The sequence below is a fragment of the Solenopsis invicta genome, chromosome 3 (genome assembly GCF_016802725.1).
Source record: "Solenopsis invicta isolate M01_SB chromosome 3, UNIL_Sinv_3.0, whole genome shotgun sequence".
In the NCBI taxonomy this organism is placed as follows: domain Eukaryota; kingdom Metazoa; phylum Arthropoda; class Insecta; order Hymenoptera; family Formicidae; genus Solenopsis; species Solenopsis invicta.
The window spans coordinates 31,301,008-31,322,242 of NC_052666.1; the positions used below are offsets into that span (position 1 = coordinate 31,301,008).

At 33.1% G+C, this 21,235-nt stretch overlaps 4 protein-coding genes across 19 annotated transcripts in view; 3 read left to right on the top strand and 1 right to left on the bottom strand.

Annotated features, from left to right (window-relative positions):
- LOC120356820 (dipeptidyl aminopeptidase-like protein 6) overlaps window positions 1-21,235 on the bottom strand; it is a 528,524-nt gene that overhangs the window by 49,966 nt on the left and 457,323 nt on the right. The gene's annotated exons all lie outside the window — the stretch shown is intronic.
- Window positions 1,496-7,291, top strand: LOC120357210 (transient receptor potential channel pyrexia-like). Of its 2 annotated transcripts, XM_039447180.1 has the most exons (12): window positions 1,496-2,302; window positions 2,534-2,993; window positions 3,077-3,332; window positions 3,513-3,706; window positions 4,115-4,370; window positions 4,572-4,768; window positions 4,865-5,092; window positions 5,200-5,531; window positions 5,609-5,870; window positions 6,398-6,676; window positions 6,820-7,085; window positions 7,183-7,291. In XM_039447180.1, the coding sequence occupies exons 2-12, from the start codon at window positions 2,598-2,600 to the stop codon at window positions 7,241-7,243; spliced, it is 2,727 nt and encodes a 908-aa protein (XP_039303114.1). In that variant the 5' UTR covers window positions 1,496-2,302; window positions 2,534-2,597; the 3' UTR covers window positions 7,244-7,291. The 2 variants fall into 2 exon arrangements, with proteins under 2 accessions (XP_039303114.1, XP_039303115.1); XM_039447181.1 differs by lacking the exon at window positions 1,496-2,302 and having other exon boundaries at window positions 2,488-2,993.
- LOC120357215 (serine/threonine-protein phosphatase 6 regulatory ankyrin repeat subunit C-like) lies at window positions 11,448-13,877 on the top strand. The gene is made up of 6 exons (XM_039447207.1): window positions 11,448-11,909; window positions 12,002-12,254; window positions 12,450-12,637; window positions 12,707-12,907; window positions 13,023-13,351; window positions 13,429-13,877. Exons 1-6 carry the CDS (start codon window positions 11,511-11,513, stop codon window positions 13,700-13,702), a joined length of 1,644 nt encoding a protein of 547 aa, XP_039303141.1. The 5' UTR covers window positions 11,448-11,510; the 3' UTR covers window positions 13,703-13,877.
- On the top strand, window positions 14,430-15,618 carry LOC120357214 (transient receptor potential channel pyrexia-like). Its single transcript, XM_039447206.1, has 2 exons — window positions 14,430-14,717; window positions 14,806-15,618. The coding sequence occupies exons 1-2, from the start codon at window positions 14,558-14,560 to the stop codon at window positions 14,964-14,966; spliced, it is 321 nt and encodes a 106-aa protein (XP_039303140.1). The 5' UTR covers window positions 14,430-14,557; the 3' UTR covers window positions 14,967-15,618.

A 21,235-nucleotide genomic window follows, 5' to 3' on the forward strand; every position in this document is an offset into this window, starting at 1 on the left:
ACATGCACATTTATATCCCGTTAAGCACAAATGTAACCAATTAGAATTTAAGTTTTTTATATTAAGAACATAAGATTTTTCTTCTTTTTATTATACATGTTTCCTACTAATAAACATGTTATTTGCAAATTAATAATTATCATTATAGTCATCACCTATCATTGTAATTGGTTATTTCTTTTATTATGTTAAAATAAATTATAATTCTTAATTTCAATCATTTTTCTTTACTTCAATCACCTCTAATTCCCGCTCCGATAAAATTGCACTTAGTCCGATCCCGCGTAAAAGCGATTCAATTCGTTTACGCAAAATAAGGACTACACGAATGCAAGAGTCTGAATGAGAGTCATAGGTCGTCATTCTCGATACCTGACCTACATTCTGACTCACCTGACGCATTCGACTCGTCGCACTCGCCCGGAGACATGTGTGCGAGAGATTAGGCCTGTTCCGTCCTTCCTACCTCGCTCGAATTTTTTCTCTAAGTCTCTACCTGCCAACCGACCCGAGAGACTTATTTCGAGAATTCTGGACGTAACAGTAGTATCTACAAATGTATTACTATTCGAAGGTCTTTCTTTTCTTATTCCAATCTTTAATTTTTTTAAACAAAACAAGTGGTATTATTAAAATAATGAACACGGCATTACCAGTCGAAAGTAGTTATTAATGCCCAATAATTTATTAAGTAAATTTTATAAACATTTCCAAAATTCCTCCGAAGTCATGCGCGCCGCATGATTGCCGGATTTAAGACACAGCCCTAAAAAAGAGTCCAAATGTAATATCGCAAAATTAAATTTCTAATAAATTTTATCATTTATTTGATACTTGTACACATCTCTATTATGTTCCGTAATCCCAAAAAACTGTAAAGAAATTATTGCAAAAAATCTTACCTGAGTTAGGGTAATAAAAATGCTTTATTTTCAATAAAATTTTCTCATTTTGTACTGTTTCCTATTTAATTCTTTGAAATTACATCTTATATTCCATTAATCCTTTTTTAAATTAAATACATTTATTTAGGATAAAACAAAAAAATTTTTCAACGAAAATACAAAGATGGAACCACATGGGTTTTGTAAAAAAAAATAAGGATTTAAAACGCGCGCGCATGTATGCACACATACACTTGGCGTCTTTTGTAAAAAGCAACTTTGTAATAGAATATGAAAGATTTTCTGTTCGGTAATAGATGAGTAAAAAATATTGAAAATACAAAAATCACTATAATTATACATTAATTATTATATTTACGAGCTATAAAACTTTATTTTAATACCATGTTAATTTATTGTGTGTATAAATTTTGTCATACACACAAAGCGTCTGACGTAAATATGACGTAAACCAGGTATTAAAATAAAATCGTATCAAAATAAAAAACATTAACATATCCTTTGCTTGCCTTATCCGGCTGATAAATATTTAGATGTTCTGGTTAATCACGCACATTGCGCATCAGTTTCTCACGAGCACTAGAGAATCTAGTGGTTTTTTATCGTTGACGTTAAAAAAAAGGAAAAAATTGCAATGCAAAAATGTAATCCTGAACATATTGTACTCATATCAGCATTCAAAAACGGAGAGTTTGACAATGCAAGTGAAATTTTGGCGCGCGATCACGAAAATAAATACGTAGGTCCATTAGGTGTCCTAATCCTACAGGTGGCTGCGAGGCAAGGAAACATATAGTAGATCTGTTAAACCAATTACTTTTTTAAATTAAATACGTTCATTTAGGTTAAATCAGAAAACAATTTTTAATGAAAATACTAAGATAATATCACTTGGGTATTTTGTAGAAAAAATAGATTTAAAGCCAGCGCGCGCACGCACACACACACACACACTCGCGAACGCGCACTTGCCGCCTTTTTCTTGAAAAGGTAATTTTGTAGGGCCCGTAATTAACACGGCCCTGGCGCGTTCTGTAAAGACTGTAATTTTTAACCACCGCGGCGCTGATGGCTATGGGCCCGCGTGGCGACACCGGCAAGCGTGCGAGCGCTCAAAAGATCAAGATCAATCGTGATCCGTGCAAGTGTTCTTTTCGCCATATGTACGTGCGGTCAGAGTCTCGTCCTGGCGAGTCATTAGCCGTCAAACTATTTCTTAATAAATAACTCTTACATTCTCGGTCAGTTAAATAGCGTGAGTGTTCGATTATTAGCCCTCGATACTATCGAAAATTATTCTACATCAGCGAAATCGTCCGTAATACTATCTGAGCGGCAGTTTCGCTACAATTTTGTAATACAATACAAGAGATTTTTTACCCGGTAATAACGGCTAAGTGAGTAAAAAACATTGCAAATACAAAAATTTATATAAATATACGTTCATTAATTATTTACAAGCTAGAAAATTTTATTTTATTATCATGTTAATTTATATCGACAACTTTGTTCATTCACACAAAGATCTTAAAATAAAAATCGTATCAAAACAAAGATATCATACACTTTATCAAACATCCAGCTGATAATGTTACGTGTTCTTATTAACCATGCATATTGTGCATCAGTTTCTCGCTAGCATCGTGGACGAAAAAACTTTTGTCGTTGACGTATAAAAACGGAAAAATTGCAATGCAAGACGGCGATCCGGATCATATTGCACTAATATCAGTGATAAAAAATGGAAAGTTCGACAACGCAAGTGAAATTTTGGAGTGCGATCACGAAAATAAATACGTAGGTCCATTAGGTGTCCTTCAAATCACAGCCTTGCAGATGGCTGCGTGGCAAGGAAACGTAGATCTGTTGAACCAACTTCACGGAAGAGGCGCCGATATAAACAGCATAGATAAAATTGGTAGGTGCGCACTTTATTACGCGGCGTACAGCGGTAATACTGAGGTGATAAAATGGCTTCTTGAACATGGAGGAGATGTCGACATCAAAATCGGTATCTACTCGTCTGAGACCAACATCCCTAATGATGTAGACACCGCGAACATACAATATAGCCCGTTAAAAAGACCGGTTCGTATTTCGATCGTAAATTCCTACTAAATCGAAGTAAAAAAAATAGAAATCACGCTCCTTTTTTAAATGCTTTGTTACAGTTGCCAATACCCGACTGCAAGGGAAGAACACCCTTGCATTATGCAGTGGAAAATAATCACGCAGACGTTGTGCGCATTTTAGTGGAAAGAGGAGCAGATGTGAATGTTGAAGACGAGGACCGGATTACCCCGTTGCTCTTAGCAGGAAGCGCGATGAATCGCACCAATCGCACTGAGATGATTAACAAGTTCGTCAAGATCGTTAAAATTTTAGTCGACGCGGAGGCGTCTGTTAACGCTATTCATCCGGAAACGGGTATTAGTCAATCAATTGAACGTTACGCAATAGATAGAATCACGCTATGCCATCATCGAGTCCATACCTGATCATATAGCCATCATTGTAAAAGGAAATTATTAGATATATCATTTACGAATATGTGTACGAATTATTTGTAAAATTATATAAATGTTATCACGCGTTCAACTTTGCTAGGTAACACTGCTCTGCATCGTGCGGTAAAGTTAGACAGTGCAGAAGCAACGAAGATATTGTTAAAAGATGCACGGCCGGATAAATGCAACAACTCCGGAGCTACGCCTGTTCATATTGCCGCGAATAGAGGAAATATTGAAACACTAAGGATTCTACTTGAAGCAACATCATCCGATGTTGATAAACCTGATAAGGTTAGCTATATTAGATCCTGTTTCTCGTTGGCAAACAAATATAAAAATGATAGAAACACGGAATGGATCCGCGTGTTGAAGATCGTGCTGAGCTCGCAAAATCTAATTCTAATTTATTCTAGCAGATTACCTTAATGTATCTTACGATAACTAAAATTAAATGAATAACAACTTTCTTAATAATCTCTTATAAGTATTACAGTTTCAAACAATGAAGATACAAAGATAATATTATTTGAGTTTTGTAAAAGAAAATAAAGATTTATCTATGTATACGTAAAATTAGATTTTTGTAATTTATAAAATAACAATTAACAAAAATTAGGTGTGCTATTTTTTTGTCGCAGACTATAAGTCAAAATAAAAAAAAATAGAAATTACGCTCCTTTTGTAAATGCTTTGTTACAGTTAACAATACCCGACTGCTGGGGAAGAACACCCTTGCATTATGCAGTGGAAAATAATCACGCAGACGTTGTGCGCGTTTTAGTGGAAAGCAGAGCGGATGTGAATTTTAAAGACAATCATCAGATCACCCCGTTGCTCTTAGCAGGAAGCGCGGTGCATCGCATCAGTCATACTGAGACGATTAACAAGTTCGTCAAAATCGTTAAAATTCTAGTCGACGCAAAGGCGTCCGTTAACGATTCTGATCCGATTACAGGTATTAATCAATTAATTGAACGTTACGCAATAAATATAGAATCACGCTATGTCATCATTGAGATTCATATCTTATCTAAAATCCAACACTGCCAAAGAAAATACTTATTGTTATACATATCATTTGCGCGCGCGCGCGCGCGTGTGTGTGTGTGTGTCATTTGTAAAATAAAACAAATATAATCATGCTCAACTTTGCTAGGTAACACTGCTCTGCACCATGCGGTAATGCTAGGCAGTGCAGAAGCAACTAAGATATTGTTAAAAGATGCACGGTTGGATAACTACGACAATTACGGGAATACGCCTCTTCATATCGCCGCGAACACAAAGAATATTGAAATACTTAACATTCTACTTGAAGAAATGTCACACGAGTACATTGATATACGCAATCAGGTTAGTCATATTAGATGCTGTAGTTTATTGCAGATTATTTTTCATTTGAGATAAAATTATATAAATCAAAATTTTATATTATCTTTATCCGTTTAGGACAATCATACCGCTCTTCATAGAGCAATTTATCACGGAAATCGCGAGTGCATAAAAGTTTTGATCAGACGTGGAGCTAATTTAGCTGCCGAAACAGTCACGGGAGATACCGCCGTGGATGCTATATTTCATCATATTGCGCAACCATTCGACTTTTTAACAGACATCTTGAATTCTTGCGTAGAAAGTCTTGCAACCGATAATTCTCCTTCAAAGAAAATCGAGAGTGTAAGAATTGCTCTACGTATTCCCTCTGACGTACTGATATAGATATTACTTTCTTATTTTACTATGTTCTCTTTACTGAATTATAATGAATGGAACCTTTATTAAAGATCATTGTCGACTTCGGTATATTGGCTCCAAAAGATGAGACGCAAATGGCAGTAGTCACAGCCATTATTGCCGCAGTTTTGTATAAAAAACAAATGGCAATATTATTACAGCATCCTGTTGTGGAGACCTTTGTCAGATTAAAGTGGGAGAAAACAAGAATATTTTTCTTTTTTTTTATACTCATATTCTTGTCCTTTGTTATGTTTCTCTCAAACAACGTCTTAATATTTGCACATAATGATGCTGATTACGTAGTGACTCGAAGAATCTTAGCAATCTATTCTTGCATTCTTTTGCTTCAAAATATATTTCAAGATATACCAGAATCAAAGTAAATATGCATCCAAATAATAAAAGTTTGCATTTTTCGATTAATTAATGTTGGACTTATATGCCTAAACATTTCAGGTATTATTTGAGACAATTAGAAACGTGGTTGTTATTCAAATACGTGGTTGTCATACTATCCTGGATAATATCAATAGCGGAAAGGTTGATAAAGTATTCAAAGGAAGAAACCGAGTCTGGGCATTTGATAGACTCGGTGCTATATTTCATCAGCATCGCAATCTTGCTGAGTTGGATGCAAAAGATGTTGTTAGTTACCCAAGTTCTAATGTGGGACAATTATCCGCTCATGTTTTACACGGTGTTGATGAACATTCTAAAGGTTAATCAACATGTTATTTTTCTTAGAGCACATTATATTATGATTTATACACCTAACAAAAATCTATTTACAAAATAGAAAAATTATTCTCAACTTTCCGTCATAACTACGATTTTTTTTCTTAAGGTTGTTACGCTATTTATATAATACATTAAAGATGATTCTTGACAGACGAGAGTAATTGTATGTCGAACATAATGGTTATCTTTGTGCGTAATTTATATTGGTTACAAGGTTTACCGTTTAGACTAATGATTTTCATGCTTCAGATGACGAATACTAGAATAAATCATTGTAATTTAAAAAACAATTTAGTTTTTTTGGCCTTTGTTTATTTCTTATTTTCATATGACAAATTCTTTAACCATAACTAAGATTATAAATAATTATGAAAAGTTAAAAATAATTATTAAAGAATTAAATCTGGACTTAAAAAGTCACATCAATGAAAGTGAGAATTTATATCAAAACTACTTTTGTTATTGTAATTAATTTTATACATGAAAAGATTTTTAATTATTTTTTAGGTTCTCTCAACATTTCGCTGCTGGATTATTGGATTTGTATTAAGTATTGCCGTTTTGTATCACGGAAACGATCAATTTCACAATTTCTGCAGATCTATCATAAAACCTGTAGTAATTATGATGGGCGAGAAGTTGTTTAAAATTGAAAACGGTGGTAGTACTTCGCTATCAGTCATAAATGGAATCGTGTTCATGGTCTCCGTCATTTTCGCCAGTATCGTTCTGATTAATCTCATCAACGGTCTGGTGGTCAACGATGTTCAAGGTCTTGAGAAAAAGGTACGAACTACGAATATTTAGAAACAGACCCGCAAAATCTTACTATTCAATGCCACCTCAATTGCCAAAAGCTACATAAAACTATGTATCAAATAAATTAATATGCAAATTAATCAGCATCGTAATTAATATTGTAACATTAGGGCCACAAGCGTCGATTATTGCAACAAGCGGAATTTGTCGCACATCTAGAAAGAGTGATGATATATCGAATCTTTCGCAGCAAGTGGCTACATCATCGCTTAAGAAAACTACTGAGCTCGAAAGGCATAATAGATACAAAAATTACGCTGCTTTCTAATAACAAACATATACAACATTGGATTTATCGTTGGAAGCCTCAGAAGATTCCGGATCATCTAAAAGAAGCTTTATTTTTGTTAGCCAAGAAATCTTTCAAGAACAATAAGTATGAACTGTATAAGATTATAAAATTTAAATTACATTTTTTCACGCTTTGAAAATTGAAATTATGTCTAACGTTGATTCGTATTACTATGTTTTAGTTTAGCAGACAAAAATATAAAAATTGACGATACAATCTTAACCCAAGTGGTACGTACTTAAAACAATATAATAATGTCTTAAAATTGCGTGATTTAATATTCAATCTAAATGATATGTATTTAAGAAAAATGTATGAAATCTTTATGTCGCACCAATTGTAAAAAGAATAATGTATTGCTTTTTGGAATAAATAATATGCTACTTTTAATAAATAAAGTCCAAATGTAGTAACTACCATATATGTATATGTATTTCTATTCAAGGGTCTTTCTTTTCTATTCCAAACTTTAATTTTTTTTAAACAAAAGAAGTGGTACCATTTATATAATAAATACTATAGTTTTAAAAGAACCGCTTTGTTCAAATCTCTAAAAGAAAACCAGAAACATTTTTTTCTGAAAAATTGCTGTTTTTGCTATGTAAATGACATGCTACTAATTTTACAATATAATAAGACATTAAAATAGAACTCGTATAAGCGCAGGAATTAATATTGAGCTAATTTTTATGTTTTGTGACGTGACGTCCTGACCGGTCGTTTGTCACAGGGGTCATAAGACCCGACCGGAAATGCACGCTGCGGTTTTACATCCTCTCGGCTCGGAGACAGACGTGTTGGTGCGTGCAATTATAGAGTCTCGCGTTTTGTTTGTGTGTGTGTGCGTGCGTGCGTGCGTGCGTGTGTGGTGCGTGCGTGGTGGTGGTGGTGGTGTGTGTGTGTGTGTTTATCCGTTAATTTTTAGTGACGTTTTGCGCGGATTTTAAGATCGGCGACTATCTGTTGCTAATTCTGTATCGCGGATGTCTCACCAGGCGAGAAGACTACGAGGAAGAGGACGTGCCGCCATTAGGAAATTATTGAATTGCGTAGATATTGCGTGGGATTGCAGGAACGTGCACTGCAAGTAATCTCCTTTCACATTTAATAATTTTATATCACCGCGCACATATACAACCTTAAGGCCGATGCATATTGCAGAATACCACAGGAGGGAAAGTCGGACAAAGAGATGTCGACACTCCGAAACATCGTGTGGAAAACCCCGGTAATGAAGACGCGAGAAGATATTTCTGACTTGGTCCTGAGCACGCAGACTGTGGACGCAAAGAAAAGTCCGTAAGGATAGCCGTCCGGCATCGGAAAAACCATGGGCGAATTCGCGGATTACCCGAAAACACCGACCTGACTCAAAACTATGCGCTAAAGCGCGATAGTCTGATTAGCGAGGACCGCGAGGGCCAAGTGATTAGGGGGACCCATCGCGAGGCACAATAAATTTCCATACGTGGGATAAGAGTAGGGTGGAGTAATCCTGCGTGCCGCCTGCGGAAGATCCTTGCGCTACGACCATGAAGTAAGATTAAAGAGACGAAACTGCATAGGCTGGGAAGAAAAAAGTTGGTCACCAAAAATATTCTGTAGACCATAGCGTCGCCATCTTGGATACTGATTTTATTCTTGTTGTTTACCAAATGTTAAACAAAAATAAAATGATGCACGTTGGCATTTTATCTTTGTCTAACATTTGGTCAAAGATGCCGACGCTATGGCCCACGGAACATTTTTTGTGACCACTTTCAATCTCTGCAGTTTTGTCTCCTTAATCTTACTTCATGGTTACGACTTGCTTCGCTGTCGGAAACGAGCCGTGCCGAGTCGAGAGGAAGATTGACGCCTCGAGGATTTTTGAGTTAGACAGTGTGCCATGGTGTGACAAAGTATTCTTGTAAAGCTATCGATTTCACCGATCGGATGGGTCGCGCGCGCGGTGAGAGTTAGTAGAGTTCGCGTTCTGTGCGAGTGGATTTTCCACCGATATTAGAGCACGTGTTGGAGTGCCGTGTGCCTTGTTCCGCCAACGCCGTCCCATCCGATCACGTCGCGTATAATTTCTTGTCGTTTATTAAAGAGCCTATCGACACCACAGTTAAGTCTCGCGTTATAATTCTTATTCTTGTGCGTTACTTTCACTCTCGTATTGTCTTTGTCTAACGTTTGCTATTTCCGATTGCGTGTTCTCTGTTGAGTCCGTATGTATCTTTCGGGTAAAATAAGTGTGCGCGTGTCAGAGAGTGCTGTGTGCGAGCAGCCTGTATTGTTCGTCGATTATTAGCGTTTTCAGTCGGACTTCGCTTCTGTCTTTAAGTAAGCTCGTGCCAACGACCGCGTGATGGCATGTTTTCCAGCCGCGTACGCGTACATAACATGCATTCTTGTTGCGAATTATTATTCAATGTCAGAAAATACAGAAATATAATTGTTATTCTTATGATTCATTGATGTGTTCTCTCTAAGCTCCCTCTCTTCCATCCGATAGCCCACACCAAACCGCCTCTTCTGCCAATTTCGTGGCTGAGCTAACGGTTAAGAAAGCCCATTGTTGCTCGAGACGATTACGAATATTAACTTAGAGATTTCGACAGTATACTATTGATATGAGAGTGGCACGCTCATTCGTGCTTGGCGCCCAATTTTCATATTTAATTTCACGTGATTAAGAGAATTAATCTTGTATAAAGATTTTTATGATAACTAGCGTCACGGGTACGCAACAAAGTTGCACCACGCTCGTGAGTGCGGTCGCAGCTTATATTTGGAATATTACATCATCTGTACTTTAATAATTATTAATTATTAAACAAACTGTTGTATAAATGTAATCCTAACAACTAATTTAAAGACAAATTTAAGTTAATATTTATGTTAATTATTTCATGAAGAATTTTGAATATCAGCAATTATCAAGAAGCATGCATTTTATTCTATTTAAAAAATACGTTAATTCTGTTTTTATTTATTTGATTTTTGTTTCCCCTCATACTTATGTTATTATAAATAGAAAGAAAAAACTTTAAGGACAGAAACTTGAAGACAGAAACTAACATTAGTCTATAACTTTATTCGAACCATTTCCTAGTTATTTCTCATTGATACAGATTTTTAACTCTAGTTCACCATATGCTGATCTAGTTAATTCCTGAAGTGTAATCTTGTTTTATAGTTTCCTGTTTCCTGTATATTATTATAAATTTAATTATTTCAAATTATTCTCTCGACTTGCTATTATTTCATGAGCACAAGATTTAGATTATATATTTTTTAATTTTTACAATACAAGTGTTAAAATATTAATTAGAATGAAAGTGACAAGAAAAATTGAACTGATCACAGATCGAAATATGGCAAACTTTGAACCCTAATATACGAATAAATGAGACTAGCTACAGTTAAAAAATTTTATCGTAAAATTTTGATACTAATGAGGTACCATCATAATACAATACTCAATTTTAAAATTTTTCCAATACATTTTTTTTCCCTTAAGAAAAAAAAACAAAAAACTTCGCGGAAAAATTGAAAAAAAAATGGATTTTTTTGCGAACTCTTAAAACTAATAATAAATACATCTAATTAAAACTAATAATAAATACATACAAATCATTATCAGTTGAAAACAGTGCTCAATAATTTTTTAAGTGAATTTTAAAAACGTTTACAAGATTCTCCAAAACTGCGCGCTGCATACTTGCCGGATTTAAGACACAATTCCAGAAAAGAATCCGAATCTAATAGTGCTAATCAATTTAATTATTTATTAGACGCTTGTACGCATCTCTACTATTATCCCTAATCACGGAAAACTGTAAAGAAATTATTACAAAAAGTCTTACCTCGCACGGGAAAATAAAAATTTTTTATTGCAATAAAATTTTTTATTTCAATAAAATTTTTGTATTATTTCCTCCTTAATACTATAAAATTACATTATATTCCATTGAAACTTTTTTAAATTAAATGCATTCACTTAAAGTAGAACAGACAAAATTTTCAATAAAAATACAAAAATAGTACCACTTATATAGGTATTTTGCAGAAAAAATAGATTAAAAACGAGCGCGCACAGACACGTACGCACGCACACGCACACTTGGCACCTTTTTCTTAAAGAGTTAATTTTTTAATACAATATAAGATTTTTTATCCGGTAATAACGGCTAAATAAAAAAATAATAAAAATACGGAAATTTATATAATTATATATCAATTAATTATTTACAAGCTAAAAGATTTTATTTTATAATCATGTTAACTTACATCAATAACTTTGTTCATTTACACAAAGCTAATGTGACCCGAGTTAACCTGGTCTTAAAATAAAAATCGTATCAAAACAAAGATATCATACACTTTGCGTCACACATCCAGCTGATAATGGATAGATGTTCTTAACCAAATGTATTGTGCGTCAGTTTCTCACAAGCATCGTGGACGAATCAATTCGTTGTCACATCATTGTCGTTGACGTATAAAAACGGAAAAATTGCAATGCAAGACGGCGATCCGGATCATATTGCACTAATATCAGCGATAAAAAATGGAAAGTTCGACAACGCAAGTGAAATTTTGGAGTACGATCACGAAAATAAATACGTAGGTCCATTAGGTGTCCTTCAAGTGACAGCCCTGCAGATGGCTGCTTGGCAAGGGAACATAGATCTGTTGAATCAACTCCACGAGAGAGGCGCCGATATAAACAGCAAAGATAAAATTGGTAGGTGCGCACTTTATTATGCGGTGTACAACGGTAATACTGAGGTAACAGAGTGGCTTCTTGAACATGGAGGAGACGTCAACGTCAAAATCGGCATCTACCTAAAAGAGAACTTCATACCTGACTATATATACATCGCGAACAGACAATATTATAGCATGTCAAAAGGACTAGTTCGTACCTCAAACATAAAGCGTAAATTCCTACTAAATCTATAAGTAACAAAAATAGAAATTACGCTACTTTCTTAAATATTTTGTTTTAGTTGCCAATACTTTACGGCGGGAAAAGAACGCCCTTGCAATTCGCGGTGGAGAAAAATTACGCAGACATTGTGCGCGTTTTAGTGGAAAGCGGAGCAAATGTGAATGTTGAAGATGAGTACCCGATTATCCCGTTGTTCTTAGCAGGAATATTGGTAAATCTCAACGATCCCAATGAAATGAATGAGTTCAATGAGATCGTTGGGATTCTGGTCGCCGCGAAGGCGTCCATTAAGGCTTTTCCAGATAGTACAGGTATTATTACAATCAATTATTTGAACGTTACAAATTAAATAGAATCATAGTATGTTATCATCGATCCATACCTAACCACAAATCCGTCATTGCCAAAGAAAACTTATACAATTAAATACATCATTTACGTAAGTGCGCGAATGTCTGTGTATCATTGTAAAATAACATAAATATAATCACGCTCAACTTTGGTAGAGATCACTCGTCTGCACGTTACGGCAATGCTACGCAGTGTAGCAGTAACGAAGATATTGTTAAATGGTGTATGGCCATTAAAGAACTATGAAAGTATGCTCCTTCATTATGCCGCGGAATTAGGCAATATTGAAACACATCTACTTGAAGCAATATCACCCGAGTTTGATAATGATACACCTTATACGGTTAGCTTTTTTATTTGATACAAAATTATATAAGACAGACTTGTATATTACGTACTTTTATCCGTTTAGAACATTACGGCTCTTCATGTAGCTGCTTTTAATAATCATCGCAAGTGTGCACAAGCTTTGATCCGTCGTGAAGCTAATTTAGTTGCGAAAACAAAGACCGGAATTACCGTCGTGGATGCTATATTTAGTTGTATTTCGCAACCATTAGACTTTTTAACAGACGTCTTAAATTCTTGCGTAACACCAGAATGTGACAAAAGCGTAAGGCTCGCCCCACATTTTCTGTTAGACCCTCTTATGTGCAGATATAGATACTACATTCTTATTATTCAATGTTTTCTTTGCTGGATTCTAATAAATGGAATCTTTGTTAAAGATCGTGGTCAACTTCCATATATTGATTCCAAGAGTTGAGACGCAAATGGCAGTAGTCACAGCCATTATTGCAGCAACTTCGGATATGAAGCAACTGGCAATATTACAGCATCCAGTTGTGGAGACCTTTCTCAGATTGAAGTGGAAAAAAATAAGAATATTTTTTTTCCTTCTTATATTCATACACACGTCCTTTATTATTTTTCTCTCAAACTATGCTTTAATGTTTGCACAAAATGATGCTGATCACGTGGTGACTCGAAGAATAGTAGCAACCTGTTCTTGTATTCTTTTGCTTCACAATATAATTCAAATTATATTAGAACCAAAGTAAATACTCACCCAAATAATAAAAGTTTGCATTTTTCGATTAATTGATGCTTGACATATATTCCTAAACATTTCAGGTATTATCGCAGACAACTAGAAATGTGGTTGTCATTGATATGCGTCATACTATCCTTGATAACGTCGATAGCAGAAGAGTTCGTAAAATGTTCAAAGGAAGAAATCGAGTCTCGGCATTGCATGGATTGGATGCTACATTCCATCAGCATCGCAATCTTGCTGAGTTGGATGCAAATGATGTTGTTAATTAGCCGAGTTCTAATGTGGGGAGATTACGCGCTCATGTTTTACACGGTATTGAGGAATATACTAAAGGTTAGCCAAAATAATTAACATATTGTTTTTTCTTAGAGCAAATTATACTATGTTTCATACATTTATCAAAAATCTAATTACAAAATATAAAAATTAGCATTTTTTAACTTTTTACGACAAATCCGATTTTTTCTTAATCTTTAAACACACCGATTCTGTAAAATACGAAAACACATTTTTGGGTCTGGGAGGCTTTTTCAACTTTGAGAAGTTATGACTTTGATTACAATAAATATTTTAAAAAATTTATTTTTTTAATGAAAGTTTGGAATGTCAGAAGGCACCTCCGGAATCTCCGGTCCCGGTGTCTTACCACCTCGACCACTGGGGCACAGTGATATTTCTCGCAATATTTGGTATATGAGTGACAACGCATTCTAATTGCGTGATTCTAAAAATTAAAATTTTTCATCTTTCTAGCACAAAAACGTTTTTTTTTCTTCTTAAAGTCGTTGCGCTATTTATATATACATAAAAGAAAATTCTTGACGTATAAGAGTAGTTGTAACGAACATAATGCTTGTCTTTGTGAGCAATCATTAATTTCATAATTTATCGTTTAGACTGATGCTTTTCATGCTTCATATGACGAACTATTTAACCATAAATAAGATTATAAATAATTATAAGTAATTAGTAGAGAAATAAATTCGGATCTAAAAAATCACGTCAATAATATTACATAAAAATTTATCTTAGACACTACTCTTGTTATTATAATTAACTTTTATATATTAGAACATTTTTATTATTTTTTAGGTTCTCTTAGCATTTGGCTTCTTGATTTTTAGATTCGCATTAAGTTTAGCCGTTCTGTTTCGCGGAAACAATCAATTTGTCAATTTCTGGAGTTTTATAAAGATAACTGTGGTAATGATGGGTGAGTATGACTACGACAAGCTGTTTGAAATTGAAGACGATAAGAGAAATTTTCTACCAGTCACAAGTGGAATCGTGTTCATGGTCTTCGTCATGCTGGCCAGCATCGTTCTGATTAATCTTATGATCGGTCTGGTGGTCAACGACATTCAAGGTCTTGAAAAAGAGATACTATATACAAATACTTAGAAATAGTCCCGCAAAATCTCACTATTCATTATGTTTCAAAATTGTTCCATTAGGGTCACATACGTCGATTAATAAAACAAGCGAAATTTGTCGCACATCTAGAAAAAGTGATGTCACACCGAATCTTTCACAGGCCTCGGCTACATCATCTCTTAAGAAAGCTATTTCGCTCGAGACGCAAAATTACTACAACAATTATGTTGTCCTCTCATGAAAAATATTTTCGTTATATGAATCCTTTTATGAACCCTCCAAAGATTCCAACGCATCTAAAAGCTTTATTTCCAGGAAATCTTTCAAGAACGATAAGTATGAATTATATACGATTTTACAATTTGAAGTACATTTTTCTATTCGTCGATAATTGAAATCACGTCTAACGTAAATTTGTATTGTTATGTTTTACAATTAGCTTAGCAGACAAAATCAAAGAAATTGACATACAAAACTGACTTTGATACTATCCAAATTAGAGGAACAAATTCAAGAATTAAAAACACATTGTCATCATAATTTAAGATTGGAAGATCGTAGAAACGACGCGGATTCTTTCAAAAAAAAACCTGTTTAAAAAAAGTCTTAAAAATATTTAGTATATTGCAATCATTTTTCGGTGTACTGAACTATTAATCTTTTAGCAACATTTATACTCATAAAGTACTATAGAAAATTTCGTTATCGGAACTGTATATTTAAAAAAAAAAAGATGTGTGTGTGTGTGTGTGTGTATGCGCGCGCGCGTGTGCGTGTTTATGTATATAAATACGTAAAAGACAATGCACGACAGTAATTGTAACTCAAACATAATGATTATCTTTGTACGTAATTATTGATTTCAAGATTTATCGTCTAGACTTATCATTTTCATGCTTCGAATGACGAATTCTTAAACCATAAATAAGATTATAAATAATTATATATAATTATAAATAATTATTAACAAAATAAATCCGGTCTTAAAAAATCGTGTCAATGATATCACATCAGAAATTACATCATATATCACTTTTGTTATTATAAGTAATTATCATGTTATACATTTAGAGCTTTTTAATATCTTTTTTAGGTTCTCTTAGCATTTGGTACCTTAATTATTGGATTCGCAGTAAGTTTTGCCGTTTTGTTTCCCGGAAACGATGATTTTAAGAATTTCTGGAGTCTTTTAAAGACAACTGTGGTAATGATGATGGATAAGTATGAATATGACAACCTGCTTAACACTATCACCAGTGAGAACGGTGAGAGTACTTTTCTAATGGCCCCAAGCAGATTTCTGTTTATCATCTTCATCATGATCGCCAGTACTGTTCTGATTAATCTCGTAATCGGTCTGGTGACCAGCGAAATTCAAAGATTTGAAAAAAAGGTATGCTGTACGAATATTTAAAAATAGACCAGCCCCCCCCCCCAAATCTTACTATTCAATACCGTCTCATTATCTCAATATTATCACATTAGGGCTACATAGGCCGATTATTGAATCATGTGGAATTTTTTGCACAACAAGAAATATTGATGTCACACAAAATCTTTCCTAAAAAATGGCTGCCTTCTCGCTTAGAAGAACAACTGCTCTGGAGTTGCGATGTTACTCCAAATATTACAGTGTCTCGTAACGAATACGATAACTTTTTTGATATTTTGAAGTCCAACATTCCAGTTCATCTAAAAGATGCTTTATCTCGGTTAGCCAAGAAATCTTTCAAGGACGATAAGTATGAATTGTATAAGATTATTAAATTTAAAGTACATTTTTCCATGCTTCGGAAATTGAAATTATGTCTAATGTAAATCCGTATAATTATGTTTTAATTTAGCAGACAGAAACAGAATTGGCGAGCCTTAACCCAAGTAGTACGAACTTAAAAAAATTAAGAATGTCTTAAAATTGCGTGATCTAATATTCAATCTAAGTGATTATCCTTTCTGAAAAAATCCGTGTTAAATCGATAGTCGCAGTCTCTCGAAGTTTATTGTTGCCACTTTTCCAAAATGCTCATTGGTTCTCGCGTTGGGCTTACTTTGTGAGCTGCTGTCATCGTGGAGATTGCGTTTTGACAGTTGTAGTTTTAACTACGTTATAGCTGCGCGCGCGTGTATGTGTGTGTGTGTGTGTGCGTGTGTGTGTGTGCGTGTGTGTGTGTGTGTGTGCGTGTGTGTGCGCGCGTGCGTGTGTGCGTGTGTAATACTAAATTATAAATGTGTATATACTAAATTAAAAATGGGAAAAAATGTCCATGTAATCATGTAGATTTATTATAAAAAATATATATTTAGTTAAAAGTATAAATATTTTAATAAATTGGAAAATAGATATGGTAATTGGTGCATACAAATAAAAAAAAATTTTTTAATATTATAAAAAGTGTATAAATTTTTTCACATTTTTTATATTATATAAATTTGTACTCATTTCTTTTATACTTTACCTGTTTATATCATTACTATTATTTTTATTTTATCTCCCTTTTTTAAATTTTAGTCATCATAATCTTCTGTATCGAAGTTTGATACGTTAACTTCCAATTTGTATCTTCCGTCAGTTATTGAACCGCAACCTATCTTTTTATTTAATTTATTATTATATAATGTTACAAAATTTGTTTTGATATAACCTTCTATCACTATAATAATTATTTATTGTTAAAGAAGAATTTATTTTATATTAAAATGTTAATGTGTTGCAAAAATGTGATGTATTGTATAATTAATTTTTGTTAGTATTGTCGACTTTCTTTATTTATATAATAAATTGATAAACCTGAGAAACTTACTGACTCTTGTTGTTGTATTCAAAATTTCCGAAAAATTAACGTCTTCCGGTTCTGGCAGATTTAATGTGTTTTCAAATTTATATTTTCCTAAACATGAAATTCGGGTACTTAATGAGATTTGTAATTCATAATTAACATTTCCATTATTAAATTGAGTTGCTTTTGGTGGACGAGAATGTGCACCGTCTAAATAAATAATCTGTTAAAAAATGATCAAAATAATTTATTAATTATGCGACATTTATAATATACGTATGTCGTACATGTATGTATACATACATGTATATATAAAGAGAATAAAGTGCATGATGAAAACACCTACATAATTTGATTTTATGTGAGATTCCATCTGGTCAATTTCGTCATTCCAAGATATAACTTAGACACGGAAGTGTTGCAATCTTTTAGCTCCTAACTGTACATACTTGTATGTAGTTTTATTAGGCCAGTATTACATTTGTCTTACAAATCTTTCTAATGTATTGAATGGTTACAAAAAGAGGAAAGTCTCAAATTTATAAAAATCTATTATTCTGCAATCAAGCAAAAACTTAGAAAATCTGTTCTATATAAATGTAACAAAACTATAAAGGATAAATAAAACATAATTAATTTCAAATGTATTTTATTATAATTGTTAATATTTTAAACATATGATTGATTCTGAAAAAAGAAAGGATAACAATTGTTATTTTAATCCTGTGAGTTAAAATGGATTATGTAACCTATAAAAACTTCTTTTGAATTGAAAGAATAAGAACCACTTTATTTCAATCCAGATATTTTAATTAAAAATTTAAAATGTTCGTATTATTTTCATTAATTTAATCAAACATTTTTTCAAATTTACAAATATATTTTAAATATATTATTTTAATATATTAAAATATATTTTAAATATATTTTAATATATTTAAATGTGCTAAATTAATATGTTTCAAATACGCTCTGATTTTAAATAATAAGAAATATGTAGAAAATATTTTCAATTAATTTACAAGTATATATGTGAAAAAGTACATTTGGATTTAAAGTAAAATTTTTATTGAGTAAAAAGTCTTATCATATAACCAATTAAAATTAAAATTTTATCTAATACTTCCATAAGTATGCGATGGGTTTCTGCAGCAGTTTTTTTAAGCTTGAAACAAAACTTGATGCAGGTTCTTTGCTCAGAAATTCCCTTCCTTACAGGGAAAACCATGTCAAAAAAACACGCCTTATATTCTACCTCGAAGGTGGTGTGGAAACAAATGTATTGCTATTAGTGTTCTGCGGACACTTTGTTGGCCGTATAACGTGAAAATGGTTGTTTGTACATGAAAAATGTATAGAGCATTTGTTGTAGAGAACAGTTCAATCTACAATTTTTATAATAACCATAATTGACGTACGACTAATAGAAAGCGATATATTCACAAAACATCAATTTTTGTGACCTTTGACCACGAATAACTTTTTGAAGCTAACACGATATCGATGGGGACTTTTTGCACCTTGTTTATAATGTCTAAATAAAGGTGTGTGCAAAAATTTAGCTAGGTGGCATTTTTTCCGAAGTAAAATCCTAAAATTCCTGGGCTAATAACCTGATGCTGAAGTTCATCTATATACGCTGGTAAGCTCTGCGCATTGTATACATAATTATTTCTTCTTTCTTCTGTAGTTGCTATTTTGTATCCTCCCAACCTGCTTTCCTTTTCTCTTTTTGTAACGCCCTTTTAAAAGTAGGACATTCTTGACTGATGGCTTTATGGTCGTCATTTAGATTGTATGTTCTATTTTTGAACATACAATTCACACATTTACTCTCCGTCGCTGTGCAAACACGCGAGCTATGATTCCCTGCGCATTTGCAGCATGTTTCTTCTCTCGTACAATTTTTAGCAATGTGGAAGTACCCCCAGCATTTAAACATCTTTAGACACTGATGTGATTAAATACAGGACATTTCTTCCATTCTATATTTAGTTTTGATTTCTTCAATATCAGCTCGTGCGTCTCTTCATCTACTTCCATTATTATTGATCCTTCGTCATTTCCTCTTCTTTGATTGTTACTCTTTTCTTTAATCATTCTCTTCCTTTCTTTAACCATTCACAATTCGCATATTTACTGTATCTATTTTATTCTGCTTCTTAATTGTATTTATAAGTTCATTATCATCTAAGTTCATCTCTTCTAAATTTATGTTAACAATTTTTACTTTTGGTTTCGATTGAGACGACTCGAGCACTTTATAATGCTCTCCCAGCTTAGCTTGTACTGTCTCTTTCAATTTTTTCACCTTTTCTCCAGTTTCACAACCCATAATTACTACTCCTTTGCTACCTTTCTTTAATTTCGTTACTCCCATTGCCATATTTTTTATATCTACCTTCTCTTTTATTACTTTCTCTTTTTACGAGAGAGAGAGAGAGAGAGAGAGAGAGAGAGAGAGAGAGAGAGAGGAACTGGATGCACAGCATACATATATTTAAATCTTTCCGCATTCTTTGAGTGGGCGACATTGAATTGATTGTATCCTTGAGACAGTATCCTTGAGATAAATTTTTTAAGAAAACTGATTCCTGTCGATGACACAATCTAAACATGAGAGCGGCAGCTATGCGGCAATAACAAATATATCAAGGCAGTATCCTTCAGACAAAATGCAGTTTTTTAAGAAAACAAAAAATTTCCCGGTGTTTACCGCCGAATTTTTTTTATGGTAATGGATTAAGAACATTCTTTCCACTACTATGCCCTTTAATTATTCAGAAGCAGAAGCACATACAGACACACACACACACACACACACCTTTAGTTATACTTAATTATAACTGTATTACATAAATCAATAATAATAAAAAAATAAAAAAAATTGTTTTTATTAATTTATGTAAAATTTTTTTGAACTTGATTAATTTTTTAATTTTTTTATATTTATTTAAATATAATATACATTCACTATTAAAAGCTTTATAGCGCTCGTGTAGCGGGCGCTTGTTTTGTTCTAGTGTATATTAAAAAATGTATGAAATCTTTACGTCGTACCAATTGCAAAGAGAATATATTGCTCTTTAGAATAAATGTCAAAACTTAAAATAAATAAAATCTAAGTGTAGTATCTACAAATGTATTACTATTCGAAGGTCTTTCTTTTCTTATTCCAATCTTTAATTTTTTTAAACAAAACAAGTGGTATTATTAAAATAATGAACACGGCATTACCAGTCGAAAGTAGTTATTAATGCCCAATAATTTATTAAGTAAATTTTATAAACATTTCCAAAATTCCTCCGAAGTCATGCGCGCCGCATGATTGCCGGATTTAAGACACAGCTCTAAAAAAGAGTCCAAATGTAATATCGCAAAATTGAAATTCTAATAAATTTTATCATTTATTTGATACTTGTACACATCTCTATTATTTTCCGTAATCCCAAAAAAACTGTAAAGAAATTATTGCGAAAAATCTTACCTGAGTTAGGGTAATAAAAATGCTTTATTTTCAATAAAATTTTCTCATTTTGTACTGTTTCCTATTTAATTCTTTGAAATTACATCTTATATTCCATTAATTCTTTTTTACATTAAATACATTTATTTAGGATAAAACAGAAAAATTTTTCAATGAAAATACAAAGATAGAACCACATGGGTTTTGTAAAAAAAAATAAGGATTTAAAACGCGCGCGCACGTATGCACACATACACTTGGCGTCTT